The following is a 23,688-nucleotide window of genomic DNA, read 5'->3' on the forward strand; positions in this document are numbered from 1 at the left end:
GAACACCACACCACCCGGTGTCTCAATGACCACGTGAGGTCCCTCATGTCAACACCCGTGGACGAGTTACTGCTCCACGTGAACACCACACCAAACGGTGTCCCCATGACCACCCCCCTCTAAACGTCAACTATGGCACTATCGGAGGACAAGCTGGCAATCCTTGCGAGAATTGTTCACCGATTTTCCTTGGGATGAATGTTGCTTTTCCACTCGGGACGCCTCGGTATGTGCTGACAGCATTGCTGGGGTTATGCAGGGTGGTATGGGTGCATGTATCTCATCTTCTACCAAATCTTTCACTTTACAATCATGGTTTGATCGCTCCTACTCTCTTGCATGCAGGGTGAGAGATAGGGCATATCGAGTTCTGAAACTATCTCCTCCTATTACCCACACCTCTTTCATTACTTCTAGGAATCGTTGTAAGGCTATTCTTCAGTGAGGTCTCAAGTGTTTCCGTTCCTCTATGGCATGTTGAGCGCCATAAGGAACGGTTTGAGGCTAGTTGCTCCAGTGACTTTGGTTGTATATTACAGCACTTTAGAAGAGTTTTAGAGTGGTCCTTATATCTCTTTTCTGTCCTCCCGCCGAGCTGTTTCCATGTGAGAGCCTTTCATATAATATTTGTCTTGGAAGCCGGTGGTCTGGCATCCTGATAACATGTCCAAGCCAGCGCAAGTGTCTTTTGGCCAGCATGGCTTCAATGGTCGTGTTTGAGCGACGATATAGTTCTTCATGAGTCACTCTATCTTCCCAAGATATTCCAAAGATACGCTTAAGGCATCTAGTGTGGACGTTTTCCAGCATTTCGATATGGCGTCTGCAGGGCGTCCAGGTTTCTGAGGCATATACTAATGTAGATATACAGACCGCGAGATAAACTGCAGTCTTCGTTCCATTTTTGTGGTCATTGTTGAGAAAGACTCTTGTCCTCAAACGTCCAAATGCAGCTGAGGCTAAATTGATTCTGGTTTGAATTTCCATATCCAGTGAGCAGATGGGTGTGAGAGTGCTACCAAGGTACTTAAACTGGTTTACTATTTTCATAAGATCTCCATTAATGTAGAATTGTGGTGCTTCTATTGGTGGAACAAAGGGCTGGACAAAAAATCTCAGTCTTCTGGGTGTTAATTTGCAAACTAAGCGAGCTGAAAATACCTGAGATCACGTCCAGTGCACGTTGCATAGATTCTCTGTTATGTGTCATTATTGCACATTCATCTGCCTACTGTAGTTCTATGACCTGAGCTGTTAAGGTCTTTGTGTAGGCTTCCAGACGTCTAATATTAAAAAGGCTACCGTCACGACGGTACCGTATGCCCACACCTACATCAGGTCCAAGGGCATTGTGTGAGAGTTGTGCTACAGCCAGCAAAAAGATGTTAAATAACACAGGTGCCAGCACACAACCCTGTTTTACGCCCATTTGGACACTAAATGGTTCTGACTGCACACCACCTACAAGTACCCGGGCTTGCATTCCATCATGCATCTGGCGGAGGATGTTTAAAAATCTTGGTGGTACACCGACCCTCTCCAACAAAGTCGAAAGCTTTGGAGAGGTCAATGCGGCGGTGTAAAGGTCTATATTTTACTCTCGACTCTTTTCTTGAATTTGTCTAGCTGCGAAGATCATGTCTATTGTACTGCCAGCCTTCCTGAATCCACATTGGGATTCAGGAAGAGTGTTCTCCGTTAGGTGTTGAATAAGTCTTGATAACATGATATTTGACAGGATCTTACCAGCAACTACAAGGAGGGAGATGCCTCTGCTGTTACCACAGATTGCTTTGTCACCTTTATTCTTATAGATTGTTATGATATTTGCATCTTTCCAATCCTGGGGGATGGCCTCTGTGGCCCATGTGGTGAGTAAGAGGCTATGGAGGCGCTCAGTCAGATGGGGACCTTCATGTTTGTAGATTTCAGCAGGAATGCCGTCAGGTCCAGCGCTCTTGTTGTTGCTGATCCCTCGTGTTGCAGTTTCCACTTCTTGTATGAGTGGGGCTTCATCCAGGAGGTGCAGGGTCGACATGGGTGGTATGTTATCCAGTACTGTAGGTGTTATTGGATTAATTCGATTTAGAAGTGTGCTGAAGTGCTCAGCCCATCTTACTGCAATCATTTGATTGCTTTTGTAGAGTGTGGTGCCATCTAAAGATCTTACTGGTGTGACATTACTTCTTTGTGGGCCATAAATGGACTTAACTGCCTCATAGAAGCCGTGTGTGTTATTGACATCAGCAAGGGCTTGAATTTCTTGTGTGTTTTTTTACCCATCAGTCATTTTCCATGCTGCGTAACAGTCTTTGTGTTTCTGACCTGATGTTGGTTAATCGGGTCCCACAGTGTTTATGATTGAGGATTTGATAGCGCTGCATCGTGGGCAATTTTTTTGGTTTTGAGAAGATCATGGATGATAGGTGAGTTCTCATCAAACCAGTCCTGGTGTCGCTTTTTATACAAGCCAAGTGTTTCCATTGCAGCTTCACTCATTGTAGTCTTCAACTCCTTTCAGCCATCTTCCATAGTGCCAGGTTCCATAATTTCATGGGCTGGGAGTTTTAATATATCCCGCATTATTCATCATTCAAGTCTCGACCTGTCTGGCACCTCTTTAAGTTACTCCCTCCATCGCTCACTCCCTCCCCCTCACCCTCCCTTCCAGATTACTAACAACTCAACATGTCACAGTCAGCGAGGCGAGGCGTACCCTAACTCCTCAATTGCCCTGAGTGGCTTAACCTGCCTGGACACTGTGGGACCCGGTTAACCAACAGTAGGTCAGAAACACAAAGACTGTTACGCAGCATGGAAAATGACTGGTGGGTAAAAAAACACACAAGAAATTCAAGCCCTTGCTGATGTCAATAACGCACACGGCTTCCTATGAGCATCATCACTACTACATACACACACATCATCATCACTACTACACACACACATCATCACTACTACACACACACATCATCATCACTACTACATACACACACATCATCACTACTACACACACACATCATCACTGCTACACACACATCATCATCACTACTACACACACACATCATCATCACTACTACATACACATACATCATCATCACTACTACACACACACATCATCACTACTACACACACACATCCTACTACATACACATCATCACTACTACACACACACACACTCATCACTACTACACACACACACATCATCACATACTACACACACACACATCATCACTACTACATACACACATCATCACTACTACTACACACACACATCATCACTACTACACACACACATCATCACTACACTACACACATACACACACACACACATCATCACTACTACACACACACATCATCACTATACACACACATCACACACACACACACACTCATCACTACTACACACACATCATCACTACACACACACACATCATCACTACTACACACATCATCACTACTACACACTCACATCATCACTACTACATGCACACATCATCACTACTACACACACACATCATCACTACTACACACATACACATCATCACTCACACTACTACACACACATCATCACTACTACACACACACACATCATCACTACTACATACACACATCATCACTACACACATACACACACACATCATCACTACTACACACACACATCATCACTACTACACACACACATCATCACTACTACACACACCTCATCACTACTACATCACATCATCACTACACACACATCACACACTACGCACACACATCATCACTACTACACACACACATCATCACTGCAACACACACATCATCACTACTACATACACGCATCATCACTACTACATACACACACCTTCACTATGACACACACTCATCATCACTGCAACACACATCATCATCACTACATACACACGCATCATCACTACACCACATCATCACTGCACACACACACATCATCACTACTACATACACACATCATCACTACTACACACACACATCATCACTACTACACACACATCATCACTACTACATACACACATCATCACTACTACACATCATCACTTCACACACACATCATCACTACTACACACACTCATCACTACTACATACACACACCATCACTATGACACACACTCATCATCACTGCAACACACATCATCACTACTACTACACACATCATCACTACTACACACACACATCATCACTGCAACACACACATCATCACTACTACATACACACACATCATCACTACTACATACACACACCATCACTATGACACACACTCATCATCACTGCAACACACACATCATCACTACTACATACACACGCATCATCACTACTACATACACACGCATCATCACTACTACATACACACACCTTCACTATGACACACACTCATCATCACCACTACAACTACTCCACTAGACTATTAATACAAAGTTCCAACCTTATTATACGGTTTTCGTACTCCGAGGCCCAATTTTCACGTTTACCTCCTTGGATGACTTGAGAATATCTTCATCAAAATCAGTAAAATGACTGAGCAAGAGGTAACCTACATTGGTGCTTATCACCCTTGTCTTTTGGACGTGCGTGCTCTCAAGGAGCGTGATGTCAGGATTATCTTCGCAAACACACGTCGTCCCTTTGGTCAACTATGTCGGATTGTGGTAGGTCCCGAACTCAACAAGGAAAGCTGCCTAGGATATGGTGAGGGCATGCTCTTAACCCTCGCTCTGGAGGACAGCATGCATTCAGTATCCGTCTTCCGCTGCAGAGACGGCCGCTTTATTTATTTTGATCCAACACCCCGTCCCGTCCACTCCACCTTCTTGGATTACATGGCTCGTCACAATATTTCCAAGCAGAACGTCAGTGTGGTGAAGGCCTTCATTCAACGGCCTGGGTACAATAGCTGCGCCTACCACGCCATCTCCTTCCTCGATTATGCCACCTCATTCGGTCTCCGTGACTGTTGGCTTTTATTAAAATATAAAGATCACCTAGGAACCTTCACCGACCTTACTGTTATCCGCCGCGTGCAGTTCCTCTTGACTGAGTTTGTTAACGACGTTAACCTCTCCGTTAAGGCCACCCCAAGAGGCAACTGTGTTTTGAGAGACTTTGTTCCAGCACAACGGAAAACTGCCCAGCCGAAATGAACCTTTCTTCAACTTCATCCTACATACCGAGCAGCTAACCAGAGAGTGTGGATGCTCGTTTCAGTGCCCCCACCAATAGAGCAGCAGGTAGAGAAGAGACACGACTACCCAAGAAGTCAAGATGGCCGCTGATGGCCGCTGATTGGTCTTCAAAATTAACTTACTAGTATGTCCAAAAAAAAAAAAAAAAAAATAGTCTGTCTACAGCACGTCAATGGAGGTCTACAATTTTAATGTAGACCTAGCGTAGATACAGTATATAAATTTTAATTTCCTCTTAGATATATATACTGTATTTACGCTATTATATTTTTACTGGATTTAATTATCCAGTGTCTTTAACAATGCACTGTTTGATAATTTATTGTAACAATCCTGGTGAAGGTTGTTGAGAAGACGCCAATTTACCACCTGTGCCGTGTGTATATACAAGACCCCACCCACGCTTGACGTCCAGTGTCTGTACACTCCCGACATATGTTCCGACCGGCAGCCCGGCACTTCTGTATCACATAATTATGTTTATGATGCTCTGTACTGTCATATTGATTAATTATCAGTGTAAATACTTGTAAATAAACATATTTTGTTACAAATATCTATAATATTCTTCAATGTCCTTGGTGAAAGCGGAAGTGTTCCACCTGACAGTAAGCCTTAAAAGAACCAGAGGGCGTTAACATCTACCCACAACAAATGGCGTAATGAGTAGGTTCCTGTCGGAACCTTTTTCACATCACCAAGTGACACTTTAATAAACTACTGTATTATTGATGTTAGAATATGTCCTCAGATTAAGTTTATTTGACACGGGATACAAGGAGTGACCAGCCATACTTCATGATTATGAGTGATTACCTGTTTGTATCGAGGTACTGAGGTGAGTGTATTATTTTAGTCGTTGGGGAAATTGAAGTGTGATAGATCCTAAACATTTGGTGAGCGACCCATTCGTGTTTGCGTCTCACTTAACAGTTGTTCGCGTTTATGTCGAAGCTGTCCGGCCTTCGTCCCCGTGTAGTGTTTTATTTCGTCACAATGCTGTGTTCACATTATTGTGGTAGGCTCCGTGCGAGTGTTGTTACCCTTAATTAGCACAGTAAGGAGATCAGTTGTCGGTTGTTGTATCGAGACCGTGGGTTCCTGGGTGGATGTAGTCAGTGCTTCGTTCACCAGTTCGTGAGTGTTAGTTTACACGCTCAACGATCATACATTTTGGTTCGAAAGTTTAATGTTTCATAATTATTGTCTGAGTTACAATATTATGATTTACTTTCATGGTTACCTTCAATATAGTTGAGAGTATTAAACTAGGAAAGGAAGCCGGTCTATCTGCTGAAAGTATTAACTCGCTTATAAAGAAAGAGGAACATAAATGTGCACAGGCATTTGAAAGGGATGAACGACAAAAAGAGAGAGTTAAAAAGACTAAAATTTGAGTTTGAAGAAGCTGAAAAACAAAGGAGTCACGAGTTAGCTATTGGTCAGATTGGCTCAGATTCTAGTGAAGGTCATGAGGATACCAGCATGAAAGGCTGTTTTAAAGATCTTCGCTTACCTACATTTACAGAAGGTCAAGATGAAATAGACTCATATCTCCTCAGATTCGAAAGACTCGCAGAGCTTCATGGTTGGTAGAAGAAAGATTATCGCGTATATCTTGGTTCATCATTAAGAGGTAAAGCGTTGAAGACTTACAGTATGTCATCCTTCCTCGTGAAGTTGTTGAGGACTACAATCAGCTAAAGGAGACATTATTACGGGCATACTCGATTGATGCCGAGTCATACCGACGCAAGTTTAGAGGCAAATATTTCTGACAAATGAAAATCATTTTCAGTTAGTATCTAGAATAGAACAATACTTAGATGGGTTTCACTTAGCAGCATAAATAAAACCTATGAAGATTTTCTCTCATTTCATGGTTAGCGATCAAATTTTAGGTATTTGTCATCCGGATCTAAGAATGTTCCTAAAGGAAAGGTCTTTGCCAGTTCATTTCAGATGTCTCAAGGTGCTGATAGATATAGATCGGCTCATAAATATTCAAAGCCAAGTAGTGTAACTATGGAAAAATTTATACCTTTTCCTGAGACTAAATGCAACAACAGCTTTTTTAGAAGGTCAAATGTAATCAGTCACTACTGTTATAATCCAGGACATATAAAACCTGACTGCCCTGAGTTACAACCTAAGAGCAAAGTTAACGAGGAGAGACTTGGCTCCCTTCCTCTGGCCCAGTCGGTCACCTGCTAACTCTTTTTATTCTTGGTCACATTGGTGTGAACTGCTGCACTCCTAGCCTTGTATGTCAGCACGCCAGCTAGGACACTGTCAGCCCTAGCCTTTGTGTTGTTCCTCCCGGGTCCATTATCAAGTACCTGTGCCGGTTAGGAGGATACTTGATCTCCTATGAAGTTGTTGAGAAGACGCCAATTTACCACCTGTGCCGTGTGTATGCTACGTTTTTTTTTTTTTGCGAAATCGGTTATTTTGCGAAATAACTTACAAACAGACAACCTAAACTAACCTATCCTTATGGTTAGGTTACGTGAGAGGTTAGGTCAGGTTAGGTTAAGATGGCTCGTGTAGTTTGATACATAGTTAAGTGGTCCTGTTTTTGTTTTTAACTTTGGTTAGCCCGTTCGTAAGTTATTTTGCAAAATTACCAGTATGCATGCCGGGAATTTTACAAAATAACCGATTTCGCAGAGGAAAAAAAAACGTAACATATATACAAGACCCTCACTTGACATCCACTGTCTTCACTCCCGACATTTGTTCCTACCGGCAGTCCGGCACTTCCATACCACATATGTTTATGATGCTCTGTACTGTCTTCGCGCCAATTATCAGTGTAAATACTTGTAAATAGACATCTTTTGTTACAAATATCCATAATATTCTTCAATATCTTTGATGAAAACGAAAGTGTTCCACCTGACAGTAATCTTTAAAAGAATCAGAGGGCGTTGAGATGATCACGATGCCATCTACTGGTGTGGCCTGTTGGGTGACCCCCAAATGGTCTGTCCTCCTGAGTGACCTCCAAGTGGTCTGGAGTCCAGAGTGACCTCCAAGTGGTCTTGCCTTCCGGGTGACCTGGTTTACAAGATTACCAACACCTATGTCATGGTTGTCACCGCCTGATTACATGAAGTAAAATTCTTCAATACTAATACTATTTTAACCTGTCCACCTCACTTCACTTAATACCAGAATGTCCCATTGCAACCTCTTCATCTCCCTGCAAACATTTGCATACTGCCGGCTTTCATATTATAATGTGCTCACATTCCACGTTCCTATTTTGAGTTTATGCTGGTTCATTCTTAAGAGCAAGAGATGAAACTAATGAGAACGGATGTCTCTGACCTTCCCTCAGCAGAAGACTACTTAACAAGGGAATAAATAAAGTTAGGTATGACTTATAGGGGTTGGAGGTGGCCATCCCACCACCACCCATGAGGATGGCTCATTAAGACTGGGGCACGGTGCCAATGATTAAGCTAGGTATGATTAGGACCCAGTAAGATTAGGGCCCAGTAAGACTAGGGCCCAGTAGGACTAGGGACCATTAAGACTAGGGCCCAGGAAGACTAGGGCCCAGTTGGACTAGGGGCCAGTAGGTCTAGGCCTAGGTATATATATATATATATATATATATATATATATATATATATATATATATATATATATATATATATATATATATATATATATATATATATATATATATATATGCACACGCACGTGGGCATTATTTTACCGTAATTTTCTTTTTATAGTTGATCAGTCCAAACATAATTCAAGAAGTGCTCAAAACATGACACCTGGCCCTTTAATATAGCATCTGCTCTGTCTGAGGTATTGATATTAGCTTGCGCTGGGACGGCAGACTACCCACTACTACCAGCCAGCCAGGCTCTGTGTTTCTTTAAAGCATTCATCTCTCTATGGAGACCTTCCATGACAACAACATATTGTCCTTTCACTGGTCTCAAGCATGGTCCACTGTCTCTGGCTCCCTGTAGCGAACAACAGCTCGTCCATGGATATATCTGGCAATTGATGTACGGCATTGGCTGCTAGATTTATTGCATATTATATTTTAGATGTATAATGGTCTGCTTCTGTAAACAAAAGCTGCCTGTTTGCATGGTAAGCTACCCTCGAGGCATAATCTTCACTGGAGATTCTTCAGCCTCAAGCTCCTCTTTTCCAGCAGGTAACATTTCTCTTTCGCTCTAGAAGTAAACAAATCTGTCGGGTCAGTTTTCACAGAGCCTCGCACTTTGGTAGGTCGCAGTGTTGGGGTCACTTCAGAATATTCAATGACTAATAAGCTGATTTCTTTCTTCTTGACTACATCTGCGTTGATAAGTATTTGTCTCTCAATTCCTGGATATTCGCTTCTGGGAAATTGAATTATGGAAATAGCTGTTTCATGTAAACCGACTTCTCACAATTCTCGAGGATTCACCTTGTGTTGACCATCAATAATTCAGACATTTTTTATACTGTTTTCATGTTAACATATTACATGTGCTTTTGATCCTGAGAACTAGAACATTGCATTATCATTGGAACAAGAGGCAACATAATTTCCGAGACCGATTCTTGCTTACATGAACTGAGAACTCTACAATTTTTTGCTAAAACGTTCTTTCCTCACTCTGCGAACTTCACAAGCCAAGCAGAGTGAATCGGCATCAAAATGTTGAGAACAGGCAATGTGATAGTCTCACCAATGTCTGTTTCTAAAATCAGTGCCGCATTTCTTCCTTGGGGCAGTGCTCGCCAAACAGGGATTTTACATAGTAATGGCTTACAGGCCCATACCCGTTCGCCCCCTACCAATCCACCCCTGCCAGTTAGCCAGTTCGTCCCATAGTAAGTCCGCCCCTTGCCAGTTCGCCCCCCCCCCTCCCTGGCATCTTATGACATCATAATCAACTTAACGAACTTGCTATGAGGTGTACTGGAAGGGGGCATTCTGGTAGAAGGCGTGCTGGTAGGGGCGTACTGGTAGAAGGCGTACTGGTATTGTGAGGTTAAGCTGTGAGGTTGAATTGTGAAGTAATGCTGTAGGGTTAAACTATGAGGTTAAACTGTATAACCTTACAGCTCTGAGGTTCAGCTATGATGCTAAGCCATGAGGTTCAAAATAAAGGAAAGGACCAGAAGGAGGATGAGAAGACCATCACCATGCATACGGGTTAGGTTAGGTTAGGGGAGGGGACTGACCTCCACCCTTAACACCCCCCCGACGCCAATTTAATCGTTTACACTAAGACAGTTATAGGGCGTATTAAAAATGTGTTTGAAGGCTAATTTATCGTACCAACGTTTACAACTAATGTTCGAAATGGAGAGAGTTTTCATAAAATATTGGAAACTTTCGCGTTATATTACCCATATATAACTTTATTTGAGTTGTTCTTTGGGTGATAATGTGGTGAAAATAACGTACTAGGTATTGGTGCTTCAATGTTGTTATTAATAACATTTACTGTCACTCCCTCACCCTCTCACCCCTCTTTCACCCTCAGTTTGCTCAGTTTCTGACTTTAGTCATTTCACTCTTCATAGTTCTCATCAAGGAATGGAGATTTGAGTGGCTGGCATAATGATTACTGTCGTCTGCAAATAAATTGTATTTTACGAGTGAGCTGGAGTGGACTATATCATTTATATACAACAAGAACAGTACTGGGCCGAGAATGGAGCCTTGAGGGACGATATGCAAAATAGGTGAGGAGTCAGATTGATGATTGTTACAGCAGACATACTGCTTCCTGTTAGACAGATACGAGGCAAGTCATTTGTGGGATAAGCCCCTAACGTCGTAATGTTCAAGCTTTGCCAGGAGGATGGTATGGTCGACAGTATCAAAGGCTTTAGAGAGGTCCAAGAATTATCCCGACTGTGAACTGACTGTCATCAAAGGAATTTAAGATGTCATTAGTAAAGGATAGCAGAGCATTCTCAGGTGACCTTCTAGCTCTGAAACCAAAGTGAGAATATGCAAGGGCGTCGTTGTCACTGCAGAAGGAGTTTAGTCTACAACATGTCATGTACTCTATAGGTGTTCTTGCCGAAGATTCACCCGGACTTCGCTTAATATATTGACACGATAAAGCTTCTGAGTCATTAATTATGCAGGGTTGATTTTATTTCCCATAATATCTTGTTCATAGTAAGAGCTCTCTCTCTCTCTCTCTCTCTCTCTCTCTCTCTCTCTCTCTCTCTCTCTCTTTACCTTGCTTAAGTCCAATTAACGCGCTTGATTAGGTAATTGTCAAGATCATTACGGCGGCCTTGGCAGGTAATGACTCGAAGCTTAAGCCATTTAACATGACCCACACGATTCTAATTCCCCTAAGGTGACCTGACTTACCTGTGGCTTAGATGGGGAGAAGAAGACGAGGTAAGGTAGACAGCGTGACACGTTCCTCCAGATAGCTTACCTGTGTGTGGTAATCATTAAGGAGGGAGGGTATTGAGGGTGGAGGTCCTCCGAGATGTTTTAAGTGTTGTGCAGAGACAGGTTAAAGCATCTTAATTTACACTCCCTCGAGAGACGTAGAGTGAGGGGCGATATGATCCAGGTGTTTAAATGGAAGTCAGGGCTAGACAAATTGATATAACAAAGGTACTCAAACTATCCAACCAGGAGCGAACTCGTAGCAATGGTTTTAAATTAAGAAAATTCAGATTTTGGCATGAGGTAGGTAAACATTGGTTTGGAAATAGAGTAGTGGAAGAGTGGGAAAAGTTCCGAACTTAGTATTAACTCGAACACGCTGGGTAGCTTCAAATATAGGTTAGACGGATATATGAGCGATAGGGGTTGGGTGTAAACGGCCTAATATGGGCCAATAGGCCCGCTGCAGTTCCTCCATTCCTATGTTCTTATGTTTGTGTGAACGTGTTCACTGCTATAACACGAACCCACTTATGAATGCACACACACGCACGTATGTATGCAGAAAAGTACACACACACATACACCACACCACATACACACACACACACACACACACACACACACACACCACACACACACACACACACACACACACACACACACACACATACACACACACACACACACACACACACACACACACACATAGCATTCTTTTAGTACGTGGTGGAAAGGAAGAAAAAAATGACACATAATAAATATAGTTTACTCTCACAATGGTGCTCCAGTGTAGGAATAAATATTACTCGGCGGGTGAGTGAGTGGCTTACTCCGTCAGTGACAGTCACGTATACACCTCCTACCACACCTCCTGCCACACCTCCTGCCACACCTCACTTAACTTGAGTTTTGTTATTGACTCGAGTTTAATTTAGTTTAAGAAAGTCATATGAAGTGAATTGATAGGCAAGTGAGCCAGTGATAAAAGTGGGTCCCACAGGCATGACCGCCCGTTAGGGACAGTGTGGATACAGCAAACTATACACTAAGCTTACGGTACACAAGGAGGCAGCATGACCGGTACAGCAATCGACCACATTCACTTCCCCGTGTTGTAAACTTAGGTACCCATTTACAGGTGGTTGAAATGAAAGAGCTTAGGGATCGAACCACCGACACCTGGAACAGAAGGCGAATGGTGGATCCACTCGCTCGCCCATTTCGGAATCAGTGATAAAGTGACTTGCAAACATGTTGACTTATATACGTAATAAAGGAAGTCCTTCCCCACCTACTGTACCTTGTGTCACCTCCTACACTACAGTGAGTCTTTAAATTATGCGACAGACTCTTAATATATCATACGTCGCCTAACCTAACCTGACCTAACACCCCGGAACTATAGAAATATTGCTGAGGACGTGGATTAATAGTATGTATTAATTATACGACGTGGATGGAGGAGAGGGGGCAGTAGTGGTGGAGGAGAGGGGGCAGTGATGGTGGACGAGAAAGGGAGGAGCAGCTACTGACGTTTGGAAAAAAAAACTGACAAGTTGTAGCTACCAGGAGGAGCACTCTGTTTGGTTGTATGTGTAAGGCATTGTGATTCACCTGAGGTTTAGGCACCACAGCTTATTTCACCTCAAGATTAACCTAACCTAACCTAACCCCCCCGATTACTCTAGGATGAGATAAGCTTTGGGTGATCTGTTGCTCTCTTATCTACATTAGGACCGCCGTGAACTGTGACAGATAAATTACCAATTATTTTAGGGTTCATTAAACTAATCTATCAGTACTGCAGGTGTGTCATAGCTGTCAGTACTGCAGGTGTGTCATAGCTGTCAGTACTGCAGGTGTGTCATAGCTGTCATTACTGCAGGTGTGTCATAGCTGTCAATACTGCAGGTGTGTCATAGCTGTCAATACTGCAGGTGTGTCATAGCTGTCAGTAATGCAGGTGTGTCATAGCTGTCAGTACTGCAGGTGTGTCATAGCTGTCAGTACTGCAGGTGTGTCATAGCTGTCAGTATTGCAGGTGTGTCATAGCTGTCAGTACTGCAGGTGTGTCATAGCTGTCAGTACTTCAGGTGTATCATAGCTGTCAGTACTGCAGGTGTGTCATAGGCGTCAGTACTGCAGGCGTGTCATAGCTGTCAGTACTGCAGGTGTGTCTGAGCTCTCAGTACTGCATGTGTGTCATAGCTATCAGTACTGTAGGTGTATTATAGCTGTCAGTACTGCAGGTGTTTCATAGCTGTCAGTACCGCAGGTGTGCCGCGAGCCGTCAGTACCGCAGGTGTGTCATAGCTGTCAGTATTGCAGGTGTGGCCATAGCCGTCAGTACCGTGGTGTGTCATAGCTGTCAGCATTTCGCAGGTGCATCATAGCTGTCGCCAGTACTACAGGCGTGCTTCAGGCGCCGCACCGCATGTGTGCCGCGAAGCCGTCATCGGCAGGTGTGTCATAGCCGTCAGTACCGCAGGCGTGTGGCCAGCCGGTCAGTACTGCAGGTGTTTTCATAGTCGTCAGTACTGCAGGTGGGTCATAGCCGTCGTACCGCAGGTGCGTTAGCCGTCAGCACCGCAGGTGTGTCATAGCTTCGTCAGTACTGCAGGTGCATCATAGCTGCCCGTACCGCAGGCGTGCCCAGGCGTCAGTACTGGGCAGGCGTGGTCACAGCTGTCAGCACTGCAGGTGTTCGAGCTGTCAGCAATGCATGTGTGCCGCAGTTGCTGGGCACTGCAGGTGTATTATATTGCCGGCACTGCAGGTGTAAGCCTGGCGGCTGTCAAAAATGGTAAAAATATAGCCGTCAGTACAGCAGGTGGTCATAGCTGTCAGTATTGCAGGTGTGTCAGGCCGTCAGTACTGCAGGTGTGTCATAGCTGTCAGTACTGCAGGTGTATCATAGCTGTCAGTACTACAGGTGTGTCATAGGCGTCAGTACTGCAGGCGTGTCATGGCCGTCAGTACTGCAGGTGTGTCTGAGCTGTCAGTACTGCATGTGTGTCATAGCTGTCAGTACTGCAGGTGTATTATAGCTGTCAGTACTGCAGGTGTGTCATAGCTGTCAGCACTGCAGGTGTCTCATAGCTGTCAGTACTGCAGGTGTGTCATAGCTGTCAGTACTGCAGGTGTGTCTTAGCTGTCATTAATATGATGTTTAAGCCAAATTGTTCCAAGACAGGTTGGCAAGTGTCTGTCTGCCTATCTCTCAGTTTGGATGTGTGTACGTGTGTCCGTCTCTCAGTCTGGATGTGTGTGCGCATGTGTCCGTCTCTCAGTCTGGATGTGTGTGCGCATGTGTCCGTCTCCCAGTCTGGATGTGTGTGCGCATGTGTCCGTCTCTCAGTCTGGATGTACGTGTGTCCGTCTCTCAGTCTGATGTGTGTGCGCATAAACTGTCTCTCAGTCTGGATGTGTGTACGTGTGTCCGTCTCTTTAGGTCTGGATGTGTACGTGTCCGTCTCCCTTAGTCTGGATGTGTGTACGTGTGTCCGTCTCTCAGTCTGGATGTGTGTCCGTCTCTCTGTCTGGATGTGTGCGTGTGTCTGTCTGCCCGTGTTCATTGGTCGAAAAAGTCCCAAACTTTTTACCTGGTTGCTTTAATTTCAACAGACTTTTGGGGTGTTTTTTTTTCTTCATTTCATTGTTTGAATAAAGACATTTATAGCTTAAGGGAGTGTCGGGCTTCTTGGGGTGGAGGGGAGGAGGAATGATGAGGAGAGGGGGAGGAATAGAGGAAAGCAAAGGAAGGATGGAGAGGGGAGAATGATGGAAAGAAAGGAAGGAATGATGGAGGAGAGGGGAGGAATGATGAGGAGAGGGAGGGGAAGGATGGAGGAGAGGGGAGGAATGATGGAGGAGAGGGGGAGGGTAAGGATGGAGAATAATGACAGCACTAACCAAAAATTTTTCATTTATCATCAGTATGACTTAAATACAGGATTTGATTTTCCTTGAATACTGTGGCATCCAGGAGACTTGACACTGACGTTGATGATTACTAAATATGGCACCCTGGAGGCATTACACGAGCATTAATGACTACCTGACACCAGCGAGTGAATGATGAATGAACTGGTCTGCATACATGAGGAGGAGGAGGAGGTAAATAAATGAATAATGTGGAGAGAACGAAATCATAGGATAAAGAATGTATTATTATTTCGTTCATGAGGAGGAGAAGATATAATGAACGGTATTGGAACGTTCATTGATTCCGGGACTTAGAAACCTTCCATATCAAGATATATTAAAGAAACTAAAGTTGCATTCCCTAGCAAGACGAAGAGTGCAGGAAGATATGATAAAAGTATTTAAGTGGGTGAAAGGAATCAATAAAAAAGATGTAGATAAAGTTCTCATAATATCCGAGCAGGATAGGACTAGAAGCAACGGATTTAAGTTGGATAATTTTAGGTTTAGGAGGGAGATAGGAAGGAACTGGTTCACAAATAGGGTGGTAGACGAGTGGAACAAGCTTATCAATTTTGTAGTAAGTGCTGGAACGCTGGAAAGTCTTAAAAGGAGGATAGACAGATTCATGGATGATAGAGAGTGGTTGTAACTCTAGACAGGGGCTGCCATGCACAGGCCAACCGGCCTATTGCAGACTCCTTATGTCCTTATGTTCTTATGAAGCGTAATAAATTATATAATGCACGGAGATGGACAAATTATAGCCATTTATAATCTTGCGCGAATGTGATTGGAAATTATACCGAGACAATTTTAATTATAGGTGAAATGATACAAAAAAGATCAATAAAAATGCTTCTTGATGGTAAACTGTGACGGTATTTCTTCGTATTAGTTCCGTTCTTTAAGGTTCCTATTCACATGATACATAAATACATAGATACATACATAAATACTTACATACATACAAGCAGTAGATATATAGATAGATAGATAGATATTAAATCACTCTTAGGCCATATCATTTGAGAATTTTCCCTGGCGTGTGTACTCTCTGGGTCATACATCTGTAGAAGGTAGCCAGCGTGTGATTGGGTGTGACGTGAGCTGCATATGAGTGGAAGGAAGGCAATTTATTACGCCTCTCCCCTATGAAATATGTATGTCCACCCAGGCCCCGTAGTTAGGGGATTTTAGCGGGCCGGCTGATGGTGGAGGCAGGCTGGCAGGGGGGGTTAGGGGGAGGTGGGGGTAACGTGGTGGATGTGGGAAGACCAGTTGATTATTTGTCTCTGTCCTTCCCTCTTCTCTCCCTCCCTATATCCATCTTTCCTTCTCCTTATACCCATCTCTCCCCTCTTCCCATGTTTCCCTCTACACATCTCTCCCTCCCCCTACCCATATTATCTCCTTCTCTCCACCCATTTCCCTCTCCCCCTCTCTCTATCGCCCTCCTCCAACACTCACACATACATTATAGGCCATTATAGGCGACTGAGGTAGTAGGTAGTAGGCAGCTACCAAACAGGGAGGTATTACCGCCTGGGAAGATATTGGAAGCATAATATGCTGTCTAATGGTAGACCCTGCTGCTATATGGCATCACGAAAATTGTGACCAAGTCCCAGGTTGCTGATCTGTCTTTCTGTTTCATTTACACACAATTGCAGGGTCTCAACTGTCTCTGTTACTATTGACCATACTCATTCTTGATCCGTTTTATTCATTCTATTTTATTCTCCGATGTCAGTTGATATTAACACTGCAGCTGGGCCTTCTCGGATGAGTCCCACTGGTCGGGAAGGTTGTGGACCCCAGGGCCGACCTGATCATCATCAAGCTACTGGGGCCTCAACTGACGCCACCGCGGTTGCTGGAGGATTGGCTTTTTTCACACTTCATTTTTCCAACATTCGCGGACTGAGATCCAATTTTTCTTCTGTGGAGCACCATCTATTAACCTCTTCCCCCGATCTCTTACTACTCTCCGAACTTCAACTGACCAAAGCAGCTTCACCCAAACCTTTTCAAGTCTCTAACTACAACCTTTATACCTACTTCCGTTCTAAGGGAGGTGTATGCGCCTACTGCAACACACGTACACCTATAGCTCAACTCACGGATCTTGAATCTCCCCTTTATGATGTCATCTAGCTCAAAATATCTCTACCTACTGTGACTATTTTTCTTTGTTTCCTATACTGTTCTCCCAACTCTACCAACTATTTCGAACTCTTTGACTATCTCACTTCTTGTCATGAGTCGTTGCTATCCACACACCCCAACACCGAGATCCTCTACCTAGGGGATTTTAATGTACATCACAGATAGTGGCTTGGCTCTGCAAGGGATGACCCAGGTGGAGCTGAGGCACTCTCTTTTTCTTTACTTAATGATTTGGAACAAATAATCAAACACCCTACACGCGTTCCTGATCGACACGATCACCTTGCTAACATTCTTGATCTTTGTTTTACCTCTAACCCCTCACACTATTCATACTCAATCTTTGCCCCCTTAGGGTCTTCTGATCACAACCTTGTTTCTATTAAATCGAACTGGGCACGACCACCTCCCCCACCCCCCTCTAAACGTCAACTATGGCACTATCGGAGGGCAAGCTGGCAATCCTTGCGAGAATTCTTCACCGACTTTCCTTGGGATGAATGTTGCTTTTCCACTCGGGATGCCTCAGTATGTGCTGACAGCATTGCTGGGGTTATACAGAGCGGTATGAGTGCATTTATCCCATCTTCTACCAAAACTTTCACATTACAATCATGGTTTGATCGCTCCTGCTCTCTTGCTTGCAGGGTGAGAGATAGGGCATATCGAGCTATGAAACTATCTCCTTCTCCTATTACCCACACCTCTTTCATTACTTCTAGGAATCGTTGTAAGGCTATTCTTCGTAGGGCCAAGCGGAATTATATTAAAAGAAAGACCGCTGTCCTGACTAATTCTTCCTCTAGTAAATCCTTCTGGTCCTTAACTAAAAACATCTGTAACAACTTCTGCACGCCTTCTTTTCCAATCCCTCTTCCGTCCCAATAACTCTATAGCCAACTCTCTGCTGACAAAGCCAACCTTTTTGGCACCTTATTCTCCTCTAATTCCACCTTAGACGATTCCCACTCTATCCCTCCTACCCCTGCACCTCCTACTGAACCTATGCACTTTCCTATAATCTCCACTCGCAGGGTTGCCGGTGTGTTATCAAGGTTAGATGTGAGTAAGGCGCATGGACTGGACGGAATACCCCCTCGTGTTCTGAGGGAGTGTGCTGAAGCCCTGGCCCCTGTGCTTGCTCTCCTCTTTCGCCTTTGCCTCAGAACCAAAACTTTTCCTTCTTCTTGGAAGCATGCCTTGGTTCAGCCCATCCCGAAGAAGGGTGACCATTCTAACCCCTCTAACTATCGCCCCATTGCCCTAACTTCATCCCTCTCCAAGATTGTCGAAACTATCTTGAACTCCCATCTTCTCCGTCACCTAGAAGGCCTTTCTCTTTTGTCGGATCACCAGTATGGCTTTCGCCGTGCGAGATCTACTGGTAATCTGCTCTCCTATTGCACCCATTTTTGGTCATCCTCTCTTAGGGATTATGGGGAAACTTTTGTCGTGGCCCTCGACATCTCCAAAGCATTTGACAGGGTATGGCACAAGTCTTTGCTATCGAAACTTCCCTCTTTTGGTTTCTCTCCCCCACTTTGTTCTCTCATCTCTAGCTTCCTTGAGAACCGATCCATGGCAGTTGTTGTCGATGGATCGATTTCTCGCTCTTTCTCTACCAATAGTGGCGTCCCACAGGGTTCTGTTCTTTCACCAACTCTCTTCCTTCTTCTTATCAATAATTTACATCACACTACAACTAATTCTATCCATTCTTACGCCGATGATTCCACTCTTCACTCTTCCTCACATTTTCCCCTTCCTCCTAACTCTCAAACTACATCTGTTTCTAGAACTGATATCATTACTTCTATCAACGCGGATCTGTGCAGCATCTCTGAATGGGGAGATACAAACTTGGTCAAGTTCAATAGTAACAAAACTCAATATTTACAAATTACACTTTGTAAATTAGACGATCTCCCACCAATTACATTTCAGGACGCTATCATCCTCCCAAATTCTGAAATAAATATGTTAGGCCTCACCATTTCCTCCAATATGTCCTGGAAATCACACATCCTCAGTATAACTAAAGTTGCCTCCCGAAAGTTGAGAATTCTGTACAGATGCCGCAGCTACTTCACTCCTGAGCAGTTGCTCCAAGTATATAAGGGATTCATTCGTCCTAACTTGGAGTACTGCTCTCATATCTGGGGTGGCTCTTCTTCTGTCCAACTATTAGATTGGGTGGAATGAAAGGCATGTCGTCTTATTAACTCTCCTCCTTTAGTCGACAATCTCTCTCCCCTTTCTCTTCGCCGCAACGTTGCTTCACTCTCTCTCTTTTACAGGTACTTTAACGGGCAATGTTCAGTGGATTTGGCATCCTGTGTACCGCCGGCAAGGCCGTGGGTTCGTAACACACGTCTTGCCCGCGGTGCCCACCATTTCTCTTTGGATGTCGGTCACACGAGAATAACCCGTTATAGTACCTCCTTCTTTCCTCACACAGCCAAACTGTGGAATGCTCTGCCTTCTTCTGTGTTTCCATGCTCTTACAATCTGTCTCACTTTAAAAAGCTGGTTTTCCGGCATCTTCGTGGTGTAGATTAATACAGTATAACCTTTTTTCCTATATTTTCAATTTCTTTCCGTTCTTTTTTTTCGCCTCCCAGGCTCCGTTGTGGGTCGTTTGATCTGTGCCCGGGTGGGCTAATTCCAGTAAAAAAAAAAAAAGTCAATAACTATTACATATTAACTGACGGAGCTAAAGGTCACTCACAACATACCATCAGCCACTGGTTATTGAAGACGACCGACTGTTTCCGTACACACACTACCACAAGGTGAAACTAAATGATGGTGGTGAATATATCCAGTAATATGTGTGTGTGTGTGTGTGTGTGTGTGTGTGTGTGTGTGTATGCAATCTCAACTACTTACACGTATATGTTTCTATGACTGCTGTTAATGTATATAAGTTACTTCAACACATCGATACAATTACTTTCACTTCCTGCAACACAGGTAACAGGGCCGCCCACCTCTGACAGAGCCGCCCACCTGACAGGGCCGCCCACCTCTGACAGGGCCGCCCACCTCTGACAGGGCCGCCCACCTCTGACAGGGCCGCCCACCTCTGACAGGGCCGCCCACCTCTGACAGGGCCGCCCACCTTTGACAGGGCCGCCCACCTCTGACAGGGCTGCCCACCCCTGACTAACACTAGTATAACAGATGATTTCCTTTTCTTAATTAAAAGTTACCTGAATTTCGTCGTCAATTTTCTCTTACCTGTACCCGTTAATCAGTGTGCTTCACCTGTCATCATCTGGATAAGATCATTGAAAAAAAAATCAAACTAGGGTAAAATAAATGGATACTTATAATTGCTGCCACCAGGAAATTATTGCTGACGCCAGGACAAAATTGCTGACACCCTTCCCCTGCATCACCTACTAAAGGAACTTATTTCGACATCAGTCATCTCTTATTAGCACCTGTGGCTTATTTCACCTGGTAATTAAACACTCTAATGTTACCTGGTGTGTTTTAGGTTAGGTCAGCGTTAGTTTAGGTTAGGTTAGGTCAGGTCAGCATTAGGTTAGGTCAGCGTTAGGTTAGATAAGGTGAGGTTAGCGATAGATTAGATAAGGTTAGGTCAGCGTTAGGTTAGATAAGGTTAGGTCAGCGTTAGGTCAGATAAGGTTAGGTCAGCGTTAGGTTAGGTTAGGTCAGTTTAGCGTAAAATGAATTTGCCTCGGGTGACTAATCTTCATATGATCCGTGTATTTCCCATTGTTTGAGTGTCCAGACCCGACACCACGCACTTACTACCACACACCACACCATACTCCTACCACTACCAGCACCACCACACTCCTACCACCACCACCACACACCACGCTCTTACAACCACACACCACACCACATTTCTATCACCACACACCATAAGCCTACCACCACCACCACCACCACCACCACCACCCACACCACACCACACACACCCACCACCACACCACACACACCACAACACCCCACCACCACACACACACCACCACACACCCCACCAACACACCACCACACCCCACCAACCACCACCACCACACCACCACACCAACCACACCACCACACACCACACCCCACCACACCACACACCACCTCCACCACACCCACACCACCACACACACACCCCCACCACCACACCACACCTCACCACCACACCACACCCCCACCACACCACACACAACACCACCACCACCACACACCACACCCCACCACCACACACCACACACACCACCACCACCACCACACCCCACCACCACTACCACACACAACACTCCTACCACCACCACCACACCCCACCACCACACACCACCACCTACCACCACTACCACACCACACCACCACCACCACCCCACACACCACACCCCACCACCACCACACCACCCACCACCACTACCACACACCACACCCCACCACCACACACCACACCTCACCACCACCACCACCCACATAACACACCACCACCACCCACACCACACCACACACACCCACACCACACCACACCACACCACCACCACCACCACACACACACCCCACCACCACCACCCACACTCACACACACCACCCCACCACCACACACCACACCCCACCACTACCATACACAACACTCCACCACCACCAACACACACCCACACCCACCACCACACACCACACCCCACACCAAACACCACACCCTACCACCACCACACACACAACACCACCACCACACACCACCACACCCTACCACCACACACCACCACCACACACCACACCACCACCCCACACCACTACCACACACCACCACACACACCACACCCCACCACACACACCACACTCCCACCACCACCACCACACACAACACCACCACCACCAACACACACCACACCCCACCACCACACACCACCACACCACACACCACACCCCCCCACCACCACCACACACAACACCACCACCACCACCACACACCACACCCCACCACCACACACCACACTCCTCCCACCACCACACACCACACTCCTACCACCACTACCACACACCACACTCTTACCACCACCACCACACACCACACTCCTACCACCACCACACTCCTACCACCACTACCACACACCACCCCTACCACCACCATCCACACCTCAGTAGGACGAGGTAGCACACACACACACACACACACACACACACACACACACACACACACACACACACACACACACACAACTGTCAGTCACTCAGAACAAACCCTCTGTCTCTTCCGCCCCAGACATCCAGCCAACCGAGAGACCAGCTTTACAGTAGTCAAACTGGAGACTTAATCAGAGGTATTGCAAAGTTTCCAGACTGCTATAGACCCAAACTTTGCTAAGTTGCTGTAGACTCGGGACAGAGAGAGAGAGAGAGAGAGAGAGAGAGAGAGAGAGAGAGAGAGAGAGAGAGAGAGAGAGAGAGAGAGAGAGAGATGGCAGCTTAGCTCGAAGGTGTTAAGCCTCTACTTGAATTACCCTGTGACGGAAGTCGATAGTTTTGGGTCTTTTAGTGAAATTATCGAGAGGCTGTGAAGCGGGGTGGTGGGTCTTGATTTCCTGATGTGGCTGAAGTCTCTTTGTCGAATTGGGAAAGTGGTCTTAGTGCTTCCTTGGACCCTGCCAGTTTACCCTCTGAATAAATGATTTTCCTTGAGGAGTTTTGTGTCGTTTCTGATGTCCATTATTTATTGTTATTGAAAGGGTTATTCTTAGTTTATGTGTTTCTTGGTAGAGTCTTTGTCTTTCTTGGTTGAGTGTGTCTCTCTTGGTAGTCTATGTCTTTCTTGGTTGAGTGTGTCTTTCTTGGTAGTCTTTATGTATTTCTTGGTTGCGTATGTCTCTCTTGATAGTCTTTGTCTGTCTTGGTTGAGTATGTCTCTCTTGGTAGTCTATGTCTTTCTTGGTTGAGTGTGTCTTTCTTGGTAGTCTTTATGTATTCCTTGGTTGCGTATGTCTCTCTTGATAGTCTTTGTCTGTCTTGGTTGAGTATGTCTCTCTT

The 23,688-nt window shown here is 44.9% G+C and overlaps 1 protein-coding gene across 1 annotated transcript in view; it reads right to left on the reverse strand.

The window, feature by feature from the left end:
• Positions 1-9,322: 9,322 nt before the first annotated feature.
• The window catches only part of LOC121878098 (general transcription factor II-I repeat domain-containing protein 2A-like), a 21,762-nt gene continuing 7,396 nt past the window's right edge, over positions 9,323-23,688 (reverse strand). The window contains exon 2 of the mRNA XM_042384089.1: positions 9,323-9,403. Within this exon, the coding sequence (XP_042240023.1) occupies positions 9,323-9,403 (81 nt within the window). The remainder of the gene's footprint in view (positions 9,404-23,688) is intronic.

This window comes from Homarus americanus, unplaced genomic scaffold (assembly GCF_018991925.1).
Source record: "Homarus americanus isolate GMGI-L3 unplaced genomic scaffold, GMGI_Hamer_2.0 scaffold45562, whole genome shotgun sequence".
Taxonomy (NCBI): Eukaryota; Metazoa; Arthropoda; class Malacostraca; order Decapoda; family Nephropidae; genus Homarus; species Homarus americanus.